Source organism: Clupea harengus, chromosome 3 (genome assembly GCF_900700415.2).
Source record: "Clupea harengus chromosome 3, Ch_v2.0.2, whole genome shotgun sequence".
NCBI lineage: Eukaryota > Metazoa > Chordata > Actinopteri > Clupeiformes > Clupeidae > Clupea > Clupea harengus.
Window position 1 is genome coordinate 12,280,263 of NC_045154.1, and position 14,035 is coordinate 12,294,297.

General features: G+C 42.9%; 1 protein-coding gene across 4 annotated transcripts in view; it reads left to right on the forward strand.

Moving 5' to 3' along the window:
• sv2bb (synaptic vesicle glycoprotein 2Bb) overlaps positions 1-6,932 on the forward strand; it is a 54,178-nt gene extending 47,246 nt beyond the window's left edge. For all 4 annotated transcript variants that reach the window (XM_031564593.1, XM_031564592.1, XM_031564591.2 and 1 more), the window contains 8 exons: positions 249-338; positions 452-565; positions 684-772; positions 1,475-1,639; positions 1,752-1,885; positions 3,070-3,270; positions 3,488-3,647; positions 4,583-6,932. In XM_031564593.1, coding sequence (XP_031420453.1) covers positions 249-338; positions 452-565; positions 684-772; positions 1,475-1,639; positions 1,752-1,885; positions 3,070-3,270; positions 3,488-3,647; positions 4,583-4,766 — 1,137 coding nt within the window. In that variant the 3' untranslated portion in view covers positions 4,767-6,932. The remainder of the gene's footprint in view (positions 1-248; positions 339-451; positions 566-683; positions 773-1,474; positions 1,640-1,751; positions 1,886-3,069; positions 3,271-3,487; positions 3,648-4,582) is intronic.
• Positions 6,933-14,035: the final 7,103 nt, after the last annotated feature.

The following is a 14,035-nucleotide window of genomic DNA, read 5'->3' on the forward strand; positions in this document are numbered from 1 at the left end:
TTATTTCTTTTATGGATTTTATTTATTAATAAAGGTTTATCTTATCTTATCTTATCTTATCTTATCTTATGGACTGACACAGAGATACATTGATTAATTGGTTGATTGGTTGATAGAGAGGCAGAAAGAAAGAAAGAAAGAGAGAGAGAGAATAGTTGCTTGTTTGGTCAAGAGATCCAAACAATAACAACGTGCAGAAGAGGCAGTGATTTTGATCTGCTATCCTGTCTGTCATTCTGATTGTGCAGAGTGGCAAACATGACGAGGCATGGATGATCCTGAAGCAGGTCCACGACACCAACTGGAGGGCCAAAGGGGAACCTGAGAGAGTGTTCACTGTGAGTGCCATAAAAAAACAGGAAAAATAGCAACTGCACCACCACCAAAAACTGCCTCTACTAATTGTCAGCAACTCACCTGAACACTCCTGAACTATTTTGACTCCACACAGGTGTCGCAGATTAAGACCCCGAAGACCCAGGAGGATGAGTTCATCGAGATCCAGAGTGCAACAGGAACAGCCTTCCAGAGATGGGGCGTCCGCACTTTAACACTGACGAAGCTGGTAAGGCCTGCAGAAATCCTCAAGTGACACTAACGAAGCATGAAGAAAGAACATGTGTCCTGTCCAGTCATATGAATCAAATCACTTCCTTGGAATAACCCCTCACTCCTCCCTGCAGGTGTTGAAGAACGTGGCATCACTAGTGAGTAGTGAGCTGAGACTCAGTACTCTGATGATGGCCATCATCTGGTTCACCATGGCCTTCAGGTGAATAACCCTCTACCACTATACAGAGAAACCATCTCACATGCTTGTGGAAGTGATATGCGCGCAATATCTTGTACAGTATATCTGAAGACATGTAGTACATACACACTTCAAACTATAATGTTAAAACATGTAGTTTGAGTACCAACATTCATGAGCTACTCCTTCATAAACATCCAAACACAAAGCACCTTTACCAAGTGGTGAAACCAATCTAGAAGTGGTCTGCTCTAATACAGTAAAAAGGGGCATTTATTGTTGATAGTGGAGTAGGTTTATAAACAGCCTGCCAAGTCTGTTTGTAAAGGCAGTTGGGGATCAATGTCTTTGGCATAGGGCACTCTGATCTGTGGCCAGGGCAAACTGGGAACAAACTTGGAACCCTCTGGTATGTTCGCTGTGCTGTTCTGATTTCCAGTTTCCCACTCTACCCCCTGATGCACTGGTATGCCTGTGTTCAAACATAATGATTTCCAGGTGACTGCTGTGTGTTAACCATCTCACTGTGTTGTTTTTGGATAACTTAACAGAGGGTAGAATCCAAAGTCATGCTTTAACACAGATATGGACAGTGACGTCTTTCCCCATTGGTCAAACTGTGTAGTGTCTGTTTGAGTGCATTATCTGTATATTCCAGGGGTAGGTCCACACACAGTGTGTTGTCAGGATGTTGACCAGCGTTGCGTATTTTCTATCTTTCAGTTACTATGGGCTATCAGTGTGGTTCCCCGACATGATCAAGCACCTACAAAATGAGGAGTATGAGTCCAAACAGAAGGTCTTCGTCGGGAAGAAGGTGGAGAACTTCCACTTCAACTTCTCACTGGAGAACCAGGTCCACAGGGACGGAGAGTACATACGAGACAAGTACGTTAGACATGGATATGTGTGAGAGAGAAGCACTTAGAAACACATTAGCGGTAGTGTGACAGTGTTGTTTCATGTTGTTTCTCACCTGCTTCTACTGTTTCCCTCTCAGGTTCATCAACATAGAGCTGAAGTCAGTGAAGTTTGAGGATTCGCTGTTTGAAGACTGCACTTTTGAAGACATCCGCTCCTCAGACACCTTATTTGAGAACTGCACCATCAGAAACACATTGTTCTATAACACAGGTGTGGCTCTGAGTCAGTGATTGAGATGAATACGGACTAACAGGGTTTTCTTTAACCATTATATGCTGGATGTGGAGGAATATAGCCAATCAAGGAGCAAATTAACTGAAATGGCAAGGGTTCATTCATATTATGTGAGAGACACATTTTCTTTCCACAGCACTGATAGAATCAACAGAGACAACAAGCCAAACTCAACACAGCTAAATGCCTTTTGCAAGACACTAATGGTACATAAAATAAAAAAAAGCCCTTAGAGAAATCAAAGTCAAGACATTTAAAGGTCAATGACTGAACGCTTAACCACAACTCCTTCAAAGACATAAAAAGAGATATCTTACCTCACTGTAAAAGTTCTGTGGTGTCTGATGTTTGGCTGTGTGCAACCGCAAGATAATCGACTACACCGCACTTGGCACCCACAGTCGATGACAGATAAAGACTACAGAGATTGCACACAGTAACATTGACATTAACATTGACATTAACAAATGATTCAAATGTGAAGCTCTGTGGTGTTTGATGTTTGGTTGTGTGCATGGCTCGTAATGCAGCCAACCACAAGATAATCGACTACACCGCACTTGGCACCCACAGTCGATGACAGACAGAGACTACAGAGGTTGCACACATCATGTCTGAGTAGTTGAGCTTATTTTGTTTATACCTGGACATATCAGGTACAATACTGCCACCATCAGGATTCACTGAGTAGAAATCAGCTACCGGTTAATTCAGGTAGACAGAGGTCTCTGAGGATATACTGTCCCTGTGCAATGTTATTGTTTTGGAGCGGTATACATTACATACAATTTAATTGAATTGAATTGCACTGTTTGATCTGAATTATGAAAATGACAATCTTACTGCTCTCAGGTTGTTGTTGCTGCTGAGTTTGTGCTGAATAATAGCACATGTAGCACTTTAGGATCAATGTTTTTAAATGGGGGTAATATAAAAATGGCAAACTACCTCAAACTACCTGCCTGAGAGGCCTCAGACTCCAGAGTGTTAAAGAATGTGAGGAAATTCATGAGGAGTATTACTGAGGAGATGTTACTGTAAGTGCTTAAGAGATCAGGGGCACAAACTGAGTTACTACATGATACATGATACAAATAAAGAGAACATAATAGCACATCCTACCACAACATGATGTTAAAATATATTGCCGTGTTTTCTAGACTTGTGGGAGGAGAAGTTTGTTGACTGCAGGATGGAAAACTCAACCTTTGAGCACAACAAGAAGGGCTGTCACCTGAACTTTGAGGAGGAGAATGATGTGCTCATCTACCTGGTCAGCTTCCTAGGGAGTCTGGCAGTGTTGCCAGGCAACATCATATCAGCCCTGTTCATGGATAAGATTGGGAGGATCAAGCTGATTGGTGGGTTGAGCTGAATGTGACAGTATCTCTACCCCATGATTGTTATTGTTCATTCTACCATTATTGTTAATTTCTTACTTCTGAATTCTTAGAACTGTTGAATTAAAATGCCCCCCCCCCCCTCTCTCTCTCTTAGTCTCCTAATTCCCCTCCCTCCCCACATCTTTGCTTCCTTCCCTCTCTAACTGTCTCTCTCCCTCTCTCTGTCACCCCACAGGTGGCTCAATGTTAGTCTCTGCGGGATGCACCTTTTTCCTGTTTCTGAGTTTCAGTCAGGCGGCCATCATCGCTTGGCAATGCCTCTTCTGTGGGGTCAGTGTGGCCGCCTGGAACGGCATCGAGGTCGTCACCGTGGAGCTCTACCCTACCTCCAAACGGTACACCACTCCAGCAGTGTGGGTGTGTGTGTGTGTGTGTGTGTGTGTGTGTGTGTGTGTGTGTGTGTGTGTGTGTGTGTGTGTGTGTGTGTGTGTGTGTGTGTGTGTGTGTGTGTGTGTGTGAATTATGGTAATCGACAGAGTGTATTGGGACTTGCACAGACAGTGATGCGCCAGGGGCAGAGGCTGGTGGTTGTATGTGTGTGTGTACACTCAGTTGCCAGATTATTAGGTACACCTAGTGAAAACTAGGGGTGGTCTAATACAACAGTCCTACAGTAAATCCCCCATCATGATTGTTATAATGTGTCCATAATAAACTAGCAAGTGAGAGTATGTGTGTTTCCCTTTTTCAGAGGCTTTTTGGAGTCATCTCCATCCTCTGCATCTGTAGGTTGGGGAGACTGAGAGCTGTTGATCATGTTGGGCTGAATGTAATCGTAGTTTGTCCATCACGTTTGTGTTTCCATGTGTCTGTTTCCGTGCCCCACAAGTGTGTGCATGGTTAGTGAGATTTGGAGATTTCATATCAAGTAGTTCGTCAGGCACTCAAGAGATGAGATCAGTGAGAGTTCATTGTTGCTTAGGGTTGCCAGAACCTGGAGGTACAACCAGCCAAATGAGCGTGAAACAGGACCCTCAGCTTGGTGTAAACACCATATGGGCATTCTAGTTTAACAACTAATTAAATGCTGCTTACAAAGTGAACTGCTATGCTCATGAAAATTAGAGCCATACTGAGATTTCTATGCAAATCATTAGAAATCAGTTTCCAAGATATATTCCTTCTTCAGATGTAGAATTACTTGGAGAATTACTGTGTATTCAAGCCTCTGAGATGAATGATAATGTGGTGGCCTTCGTGACTGTAGAGTTGTTTGCCGAATTAAAACTGGTTCTGACTGGTTCCTCCGTCTATGTCCTTCTCATTTCAGAGCCACAGCATTCGGCGTCCTCAACGCTCTCTGCAAGCTGGCGGCCATTCTGGGGAGCTCCATCTTTGCCTCGTTCGTGGGCGTCACCAAAATCGTCCCCATCCTGCTCTCCTTCGCCGCACTGGTGTGTGGTGGCGTGGTGGCCCTCAAACTCCCCGAGACGCGGGAGAAGATCCTGCTGTGAGGGACGCCGCTCCGGGGGAGGCCTCCACCATTGGAGACGTACACGACCATGCTGCTAAGGTTTTTAGCAAGAATCCACCAAGCTTTACAATCACCAGTCCAGGGAGAACCCTAAATCCTGATCTTGATCCTTTGTACTAACACCAGTCAGGCTTCACCAGAGCTCCGTTCACCGCTCTTATAAACAACTCTCACTGCTAAATCACCTCTGTCTTACCCCATTTTTCTTACCTTCTGGGACCAACTAATAATCCCCACCCCCCCCCCCGCCCCTTTCACCCCCCAGCCCCGTCATAGCCATGTACCTGAAGCTACAGGATGAGAAAGATCTAACGTTATATTTCTTAGTTGTTTATACGTTGTACAACATGAGATGATCAGAGGTGAAATGTTCGCGATGAAGTGTCTCGGCTTACCATAATCAGAATAACCCATCCGTTATGTACATCATAATTACACTAGTGCCATTTTGGTAAATCAGAGAGTGACGAACTCAGACTCCAAGTGTTTGTCTGTTTTTTTCCAGTCATGCGCCCACCAAATCACCCAGACTCCATCTTTGTCCTCATCACTTCATCATACAAACTCATCCTTGCTAGCTTTGAATTCCTAAAGTGTGTTTTCCTCCATCATCTACTACTAGGAAATGTTCATTGTGTGTTACCCTCTCTGTGTCTTAATGAAATGCTTATGCATAGTATGGCACAACTGTTTCTCTCCATGCTACTAGTCCTTGAAACCTAAGACACTGTGCTGGTATGTCTGTATGGCCACACACGGATGAGAGTGTGAATCCATTCATCACTGAAGAGGATACATATATCACATGCAAAGTAACTTTAAGTTCAGTACTCAGACCTGTTAGTCCTCGGGCGGACATACGTCTTTACATCCTTCAGTAACCTCCTCTCCTATCCCCATTTTATGTTTCATATGTACGTTTCACATGGTGATCTTGGGTGACACTAAGACGAGAGGGCGCAGTGTTTGTTTCATTTTTGACTGTGGTCGCAATGCCACTGAAGTATCTTGGTTGTGACAGGCCGTGGTGGTATTGGAGTGCATCCTCGGCACACATCGCTGCGCGTGGCTGTGGACTGAGTTGCATGTGTGTTCCTTATCAGGTGATATGTTAATGTGTCTTCTTTTTTCTTCTTCTTCAGTGTTGTCCAGTTCCCAAAGCAGTCTGTCTGAATGATCTGTGCTGTGTGTCACTCTGTAAATACATGGGTCTGATTGTTGTCTTAGAAAAAAATGAAGAACACAACCTCTTTTGTTTAGACCTGATGTTCATAAGCTCTTCCTATGTCAGCAGCCTTTGGGACAGTCTTCAGGAAATAACTCAAGTATATATTCCAGCATTGTTGTATGGCGTAGTTGACATAAAATCATTCCATTCCAAAGGCTTGGTTCACATGAACAGCATCATTTCAGAAGCAGCATTTTCATCTATTCTCTGGCAAAGCACCCTAAATCGCCAAAACAAGCTTTTATTATCTAAATGTCTTACAAGGGCATACAAAGAAGTGTTCAGATTGATTTGCATTAAGACAGAAAAATACATTTGAGAAAATAAGTTATTTGTCCATTATTATTTGGAAGCCTGTGAGTTGGTTGGGCTCCTATGACTGACGCTTACACATTTTGGGCCCAACCAAAGTTGGCTAAACTAGAACTGTAGAGAAGTGAATCCTTCGCTCTAAGACAGCTTTGCACTCAACATTACACACACTAGAGTCACAACATTGTCACCACATGTACCTTTACAGATGTCAGGCTCACACAAGACATCTCCTTAGATTAACACATGAAAATGTCACATCATCTACGTTTGTTTAAGAAAGCCTTTCCAAACTGCAGAGGCAGTGGAGTGGCAGGCATTTTCAGAAGCATGCGGCATATAAGAGAACTGTATCATCAAGCGGGACAGCTTATGAAATCAGGCCTAACTTTTCATCCCTTCAATTAGCTTGTGTCTGCATTGTTGTGAGAAGAAATAAATTGTTTTTTTTTTTAATGGATATCTACAGTATATGTGTGTATATTTTAATTTACAGAAAATGTCTAAGTGTCAATGGAATGGAAAAATGTCCCTGTTTGTTCCCTTGTTCTGTTGGTTTTGTTTGTGACTGTAAAATAAAGAAATAAATACAGACATAAAATGAAATAAATGGCCCTCGTGCTTGAAACCCCACGACACTGATGCGCTATTTACACTGGCAATAAATCTAGGGCTGGTGGCGTACTGTCCATCAGGGCAGGCTGAGGCTTGGGTACAGAGGTGAAAGATGTAACATCAGTGTGCTGGAGGTTGGTTCTCTTACATTTGGTTGAGATGGGACCTGAGATGGGTTTTGTTTCTTTCGTTTTTTTGTTTTGTTTTATACATAGAGGGTATTCATGGATTCCCAGTTGTCCCCTCACTGGTGAGACGGGGGTGCCTTGGAAAGGTTGTGTGAGGAGGGTGAGAGACAGGACAGAAGAGAGAAAGAAAGAGAGAGTGTCACAAGCGGGAATGGAGAAGGGAACACGGTAACACCTGCCAAAGACCAACAGAAAATGATGTGAACAAACTAGCCAAACATAAAAGAGCATGTACACAACTTCAGTCAGTAATGTGTAATTCATATGGTATTAGGATTTACTGGTATTTCATTTACTATTCATAAAAGTTTCACAAATCTCATAAACTCATACTCACAAATCTCAAATAAACAAGTCAACAACAGACTTGGATTATGTGATCCCTCATTTCATTTTTGTGAGTGTACAGTGCTGTTCTCACAGCTGAATGTCATGTTTTATGTCACTGAGTTGGAGCCAGGGGCTTTCTCCACCACAAACACCTGTTTGTTTACTGTCACACGACAGGCGACAGAGACAACACGTTCCGGAGAGGCTTTGACTCTCTGTTCCCAAGGGAACAAATAAACATGGATCGTCACTTAACCTCACTGTAGGGCGGCCTGAATATACCTGTCACGACCATACCTGTATCAGCATCATTGCAGAGATATTTTGTTGTTGTTGTTGTTGTTGTTGTTGTTGTTGGTGGTGGTTTGTGGGCTTTTGTAAGCACCTGGTTGTGAAAGTCCATTTAGATATTGAGAGTGGGGCTTTTGAGAAAGCCTGTCTGGCCGCTAAGGTTTGGGATGTGGGTGGTGTGCTGGCATGGGTCCCTTTTCTCACACCCTTGAAACCTCCCAGAGTGCCAGTGGCCACCTCGGCCCGACACATCGCCTCCTCACCAGGGTGAACTCAGGGTGTGGCAGGGTCAGGGTGAGGGCCATGCAGCTGCTGTTTACAAAACTACAACCAGCACTCCAGTGCATTCAGTAGAAAAGAGCTTTTTCTTCTGAGGAGAAAACAGATATATATAATTTATAGATAATAAATATAAATAATTTAACAGAGCTCTATGTATGTAAGTGTGACACATATGATGTATAACACAGAGGTTATAAATATCAAACCAGCTTCCGTGTATATTTGAAATATACATTACATAGATAGCAAAGGAGCACAGTGGTTAACCCTGCAGTCAACATTTACTGAGGACTTTTCAAAAGGAGCAGTGCTATAATTGCATTTAGAAAAAAAAAACACCAATCTAGAGTCAGAAATGTCACTGCAGAAAAAACACAGTTGATCCTTCGGTTGATCCTCTGGGGAAAGGTCATTATGAGTCATTGAGCTTAATGAGCAGTTCACAGGGAGACGCCACATGAAGATGGGTCTGAAAAGGTATTTGATCAGTTTCATTATCCACTTACACATTGGGTGTGACATTCCTTTACTGGTTCACTTAGGCCGGGGTCACAGTCACCAAGGCCGGGGCTGGTTCCTTAATCTGGGGGCATTAGAGGTGACAGATCACACACCGCCTGTGAGAAAGGAGCCTGAACTACATAACTGCGTGCACACCCACAGAGACACACACAAACACACACACACACACACACACACACACACACACACACACAAACACTCTCTCTCTCTCTTTGTATCCCTCTCTCTCTCTCACAAACACACAGACACAAACACATGCACACACACACACATTTGTGATTACTGTAAAGTCCATTAAAGTCCATTGTGAACCAGGAGTGGAAAAAAACATCCTTGTTTGAGTAAAAACTCACACGTCTTCCTCAGACCTGGGACTTATATATCTGTGTGTGTATCTGTGTATGTATGTGTGCATGAATGTGAAGTCTGTGTCTATATGTACAGAGTGCATACTAGTGGTTGTGGTATTGGTACATTTTTATTTGCATTTGTATGCATTGAGTGTGTATGTGCGCGCGCGCACGTGTGTGTGTGTGTGTTTGTGTGTGTGTGTGTGTGTGTGTGTGTGTGTGTCTGTGTCTGTGCAGAAGCTCACATTTGAGTGTGTTTACATATGTTTGTGCGTGTAATACTGGGAAGCAAGGGCAAGGAGAACTCAGACAAGTTTTGTGGGGAAGGGGAGGGTCTGCGGAGGTGTCACTTCACACCTCTGAGGTCCAGCCCTGCAGTATAAAAGCATCTCTGAGCTCTGAGCTCCAGATCACAGACACTGCAGTCAGGTCAGCTCCACAAACAACAGCCAGACCAGCTCTTAGGCTTCAGACGAAACTCAGAGCCACACATGAGCAGCAGACACCAGGCCCAGCCCAGCATCATGGACATCTCATCTGCAGTGCTCAGCCAAACCAGAGTGGATGTGTCCTGTCCGGTCTTCAGTGCCCTCGGTAACAGTGGAGGGAGCTGGAGCTTCCCCGGGTCAGACACTTGGAGCAACCCACCAGGAGACCCCTGGAGCTACACAACCTCTGACCCTGAGTTCTCCAACATGTCCTCTCCAGAGACCGTCTCTCCATCCTCCTCGTCCTCCTACTCCATCATGGACTTTTCGCCTCCTGGATCTGCCTCGTCCTCGGCTACCCACTCAGTGCACGCTGGGCTGAGGAAGAGGTCCTCGCCATCTCCCCCTTCCTCCTCCTCCTGTGAGGACAGTGGGTGTCCCAGCGGTGGTGGCGGCGGCTCTAGCAGGAGGAGGCTGCGGGTCAAGAACCCGAGCCGGCAGCGCCAGAGTGCCAGTGAGAAAGAGAAGCTGCGCATGAGGGACCTGACGAAAGAGCTGAACCACCTCCGCACCTACCTGCCACCCTCCGTTGCCCCGGTGGGGCAGACCCTCACCAAGATCCAGACACTGACCCTCGCCATCCGCTACATCGCACACCTGTCCACGCACCTGGGGCCCAGAGAAGAGGTGCCGAGGTCCAGAGGGGAACAGGTCTCTCTCTCTGTACCCCTGTTGTGTTGCACGGGGCAGTGCTGGGGTACCCTCACACACCCCTGCGGGAGGACAGAGGCAAAGCAGGAGCTCTGGCAGAGAAACATGGAGTTGCCTACAATCCACGAGCCACAGAACGCCACATACGACTCCACATATGAAGACCTGTTTAACTCCAGCATTGACTCCCTGTTGCAGTCACCACTGCATACAACTGAAGCAAGGCAATCATACCAGGTGAGCTAATACATCTGATATTGCAAAAATTAATCCCCATTTATTCCTACTGTAAAAAACACTGTCATGTGGTAGATGTCTATGTGGGCTAATTATAATACATCACATTTAAACTCATTGTTTGTCTTATACTAATTTGAACATGTTTTTCTCCTTTCAGGAATATGGCAAAGATGTTACATTCCACAGTATCACTCCCGAATATTGGATTTAGGCCGAAGGACAAACCATCAGAAGAGCTCTCTGTTAGCTTTAGCTCAGTCTGAATATGTGTACAGTAATTTATGTATGTGTTTTAATATGTATTTATTATAATAATTCTTTATTCTACCTTAAATTATACATTTTTAATATATGTTATATATTTATAATATTTATAATAAACGGTATTTAATTAAGAAGTTGTGGTTGACTCATTTAACTTTAACTGGTCATGACACTTGACTCCTCGTTACATGGTAAATGCAAACTTTGTCATATTTGCCAACATTGCACAGTTTTGTGTGATGGCATTTGTAAAGTTGGGTATTGCAGATTGCATATAGGACAGACTTCAAACTTCAGAGAAAATGTGCAGTATATACCGAGTCTTAAGATCTCTTCTGCAAAGAGGACATTATCTTTAAGTGAGTAGAATAGACAGAAGAGAAAAAAAACACAATACAACATTCACAAGAAAAGAAGAAAAATTGTTGGTATTGGTCCATACTATAACTGGAAGTGGTTTTTTCCTTCTTTTCTTGTGAATGTTGTATTGTGTACTCTCACTTAAAGATAATGTCCTCTTTGCAGAAGAGATCTTAAGACTCGGTATACATATATATTATATATATATATATATATATATATATATATATATATATATATATATATATATATATATATATATATATATATATATATATATATATATATATATATATATTATATATATATATATATATATATATATATATATATATATATACACTGTGTATATATACATACATATATATGGCTTATCTCACTAAGGGGTGGGGATGGTGGCTATTTTCATTTAAAAACATTTCCATCTCAGTGGTATGCAGTAACTGCAAATGCCACCCATATATATAATACATATAAGATGGTAGAAGCAAGATTGAGAGGGGATACAAATGGAGAGAGCCAGCATTCAAAGTAGTGATTGAAGAAAAACTTAGTGGGTATTCAATGTGTTCATAATGCCAGCATGCAGAAATAATAGTCATACAACATATTGAGGGTTGAGGGTATAATAGGGTTCTTATTACAGTTTTTCTCCATTGCTTTGGCTCATTTCACGAAACAGAAATTACATTCTCAAAACAACATGTGCAAACCTCCAAACCACTGTGCTCTTGATCACAACCGATTTTAATTTCTCATTCCTTTAATCAAATTGCAATTGTATTAGCACATCCTTGTAAATGACAAGTACAATTGCCTACAGTTTGCACAAATTTCAAATGATTTAGCACATATTTGGAAATGGTTAGGTTCAATTGCCTTCAGTTAGCCCAATTACCAATTGAATATATCTTGCTGGTCTAAACTGACTGTTGCTTCTCAGTCAAGTCGTTGGTCTCTGCATAACATGTTGGCATAATTTCCTTGTGTACATCATCACCTGCACAATAGTTCACTCCACTGTCAAAATCCTTCAGGCACATAATACCATGGAAAACATCATGGTATATACTGTAATATGGATCTCTTGGATCATCGGCTTAATTTTCAGGTGCAACTAGAACTTTACTAATCAAGGGGGAGATTCATACATCCGATCACCGATCACACAGTAAGTTTAGTTAGCTGACAGGTCCTATCCAGGAGTATAAATGCTTCCATCAAATATCTAGAGCTTGAACAAGTTCAGTACAATTTATGAACATGGAAGCACCTGGCCAGGGAAACAACCAAGGGCAACTGCCTGCTCGAGGAAGAGGAGGAAGAGGAAGAGGAGCAAGGGTGGAGGTCCCAGGCCAGCGCGGGGGCAACATCACCATGTGTACTGCCATTTCAGAGAATGGTGTAGTCACCCACATTCCCAGTCTTGGCCCATAATACAACACCCAGAAGCACCTGGTGTTCTTGGACCGCCTGCACTCTGATCTTATCCCTCTACATGAGGGGGGTTTGGTAGGGCCTCACTTGCCTACATTTTTCATTGTGTGGGACAATGTTAGCTTCCACTTTGGCCCGCTCATCAGGGCGTGGTTCACTGCCCATCCAAGGATGCTGATGGTGCTCTTATCACCTTACTCCCCATTCCTCAATTCTATCGAGGAGTTTTTTTCTGCATGGTGGAGGGTCTATGAGCATCGGGCTCTAAACCAGAGGTCCCTTCTCCAGGCAATGGATGCTGCTTGTGTCGATGTCACAGCAGATCAGTGTAAGGGATGGACTGTGGCATGCACAATGATTCTTCCCCCGTTGCATAGCAAGGGATAACAGCAGATGTGATGTTGATGAAAATCTGTGGCCAGACAGACATGAGCGCGAGGATGAGCAGGAGAGGACGAAAACTAAACTCCAGCTTTGCTTTACTTTCCTACTGTATGTGTTGTTACAGTAGTGTAGGCTATACATCATTTTAGTTTTGATGTGCTTATTGTTTGACAGTATATTGTGCTGTACACATTTTCTGTTTCTGTTTGGCAATTACTGTAACAATTTCCATGGCAGTATGAGTGCAATACAGTATGTGATGTGAAACCTTGTTGGCTCCTCTTGAATTAAACTTTTTTCTGTTTGATACACATAGTATTCTGGAAAGAAAACATCTACTACAGTAACCATTCAGTGTCAAAGGACTAAGCCAAGATTGAAATGTGCACATGAGGGATATTTATATGGTCCACTGCCATACTGACAAAACATCTAAACGTTTTGACCTGCAGTGTTTAAACAATGCCAAAGGGACTTTTCATTTTGGGGGCACTGACTATTTGTATGAGAAAAGGAATTAGTTTTGACTGATGATTTGTCTGTTTTGGGGGAGATATGACCTTTAGCAGGTGTGCCATAGTGTTTTGCTAAACCATCTAGGTTATTTTGGCAAATGTATTTAAAGCTTTGAGAATGTCCTTTTTTTTCCGAGAGATGAGCCACAGCAATTGAGAAGGAAATTTTCATTTTGGGGGCACTGACTATTTATATGAGAAAATTATTTGGTTTTGAAGCTTGAATTAACTGTTTGGGTGAGATATGACCTTTTGAAGGTGATCTATGTAGTTGTGCTGAACCATATAGGCTATTTTGCCCAATGCACTTAGAGCTTTGAGAATGTCATTTCTGTTTCGAGAATTGAGCCAAAGCAATAGAGAAAAACTGTAATAGAATGAGTGGATGATTGTGATCATATTAACAGAGAAAGGGGTAGTTAGGCTGGTAATCTGAAAGTATGTGTGGTGCACTGTAGGCAATGTGCAGCAGAACTTTGGACGTGATTGTTAGGTGGAAATGGGCAGCAGGAAGCAAGAGACTACAACACCTCGCAGTGGAGAGTCTGAAGTGACAGGGGAGGAGAGAAGACACAATGACAGAATGGAATTAGGTATTCTAATAGTAATAATAATACTGGTGGAGAAGAATGGTCACGGCCATTAGCGTTGGAGATAATGGTTCTACTATAGGGAGAGAGAGAAGAGAGATGAGTTAGTACACAAATAAAAAATTAGATGTTGCAGTAGCCAGACATCAGAGAGATTTCAGAGTAAGGAGGAAAGAGACGTTGTGACGCATGACATGTGAGA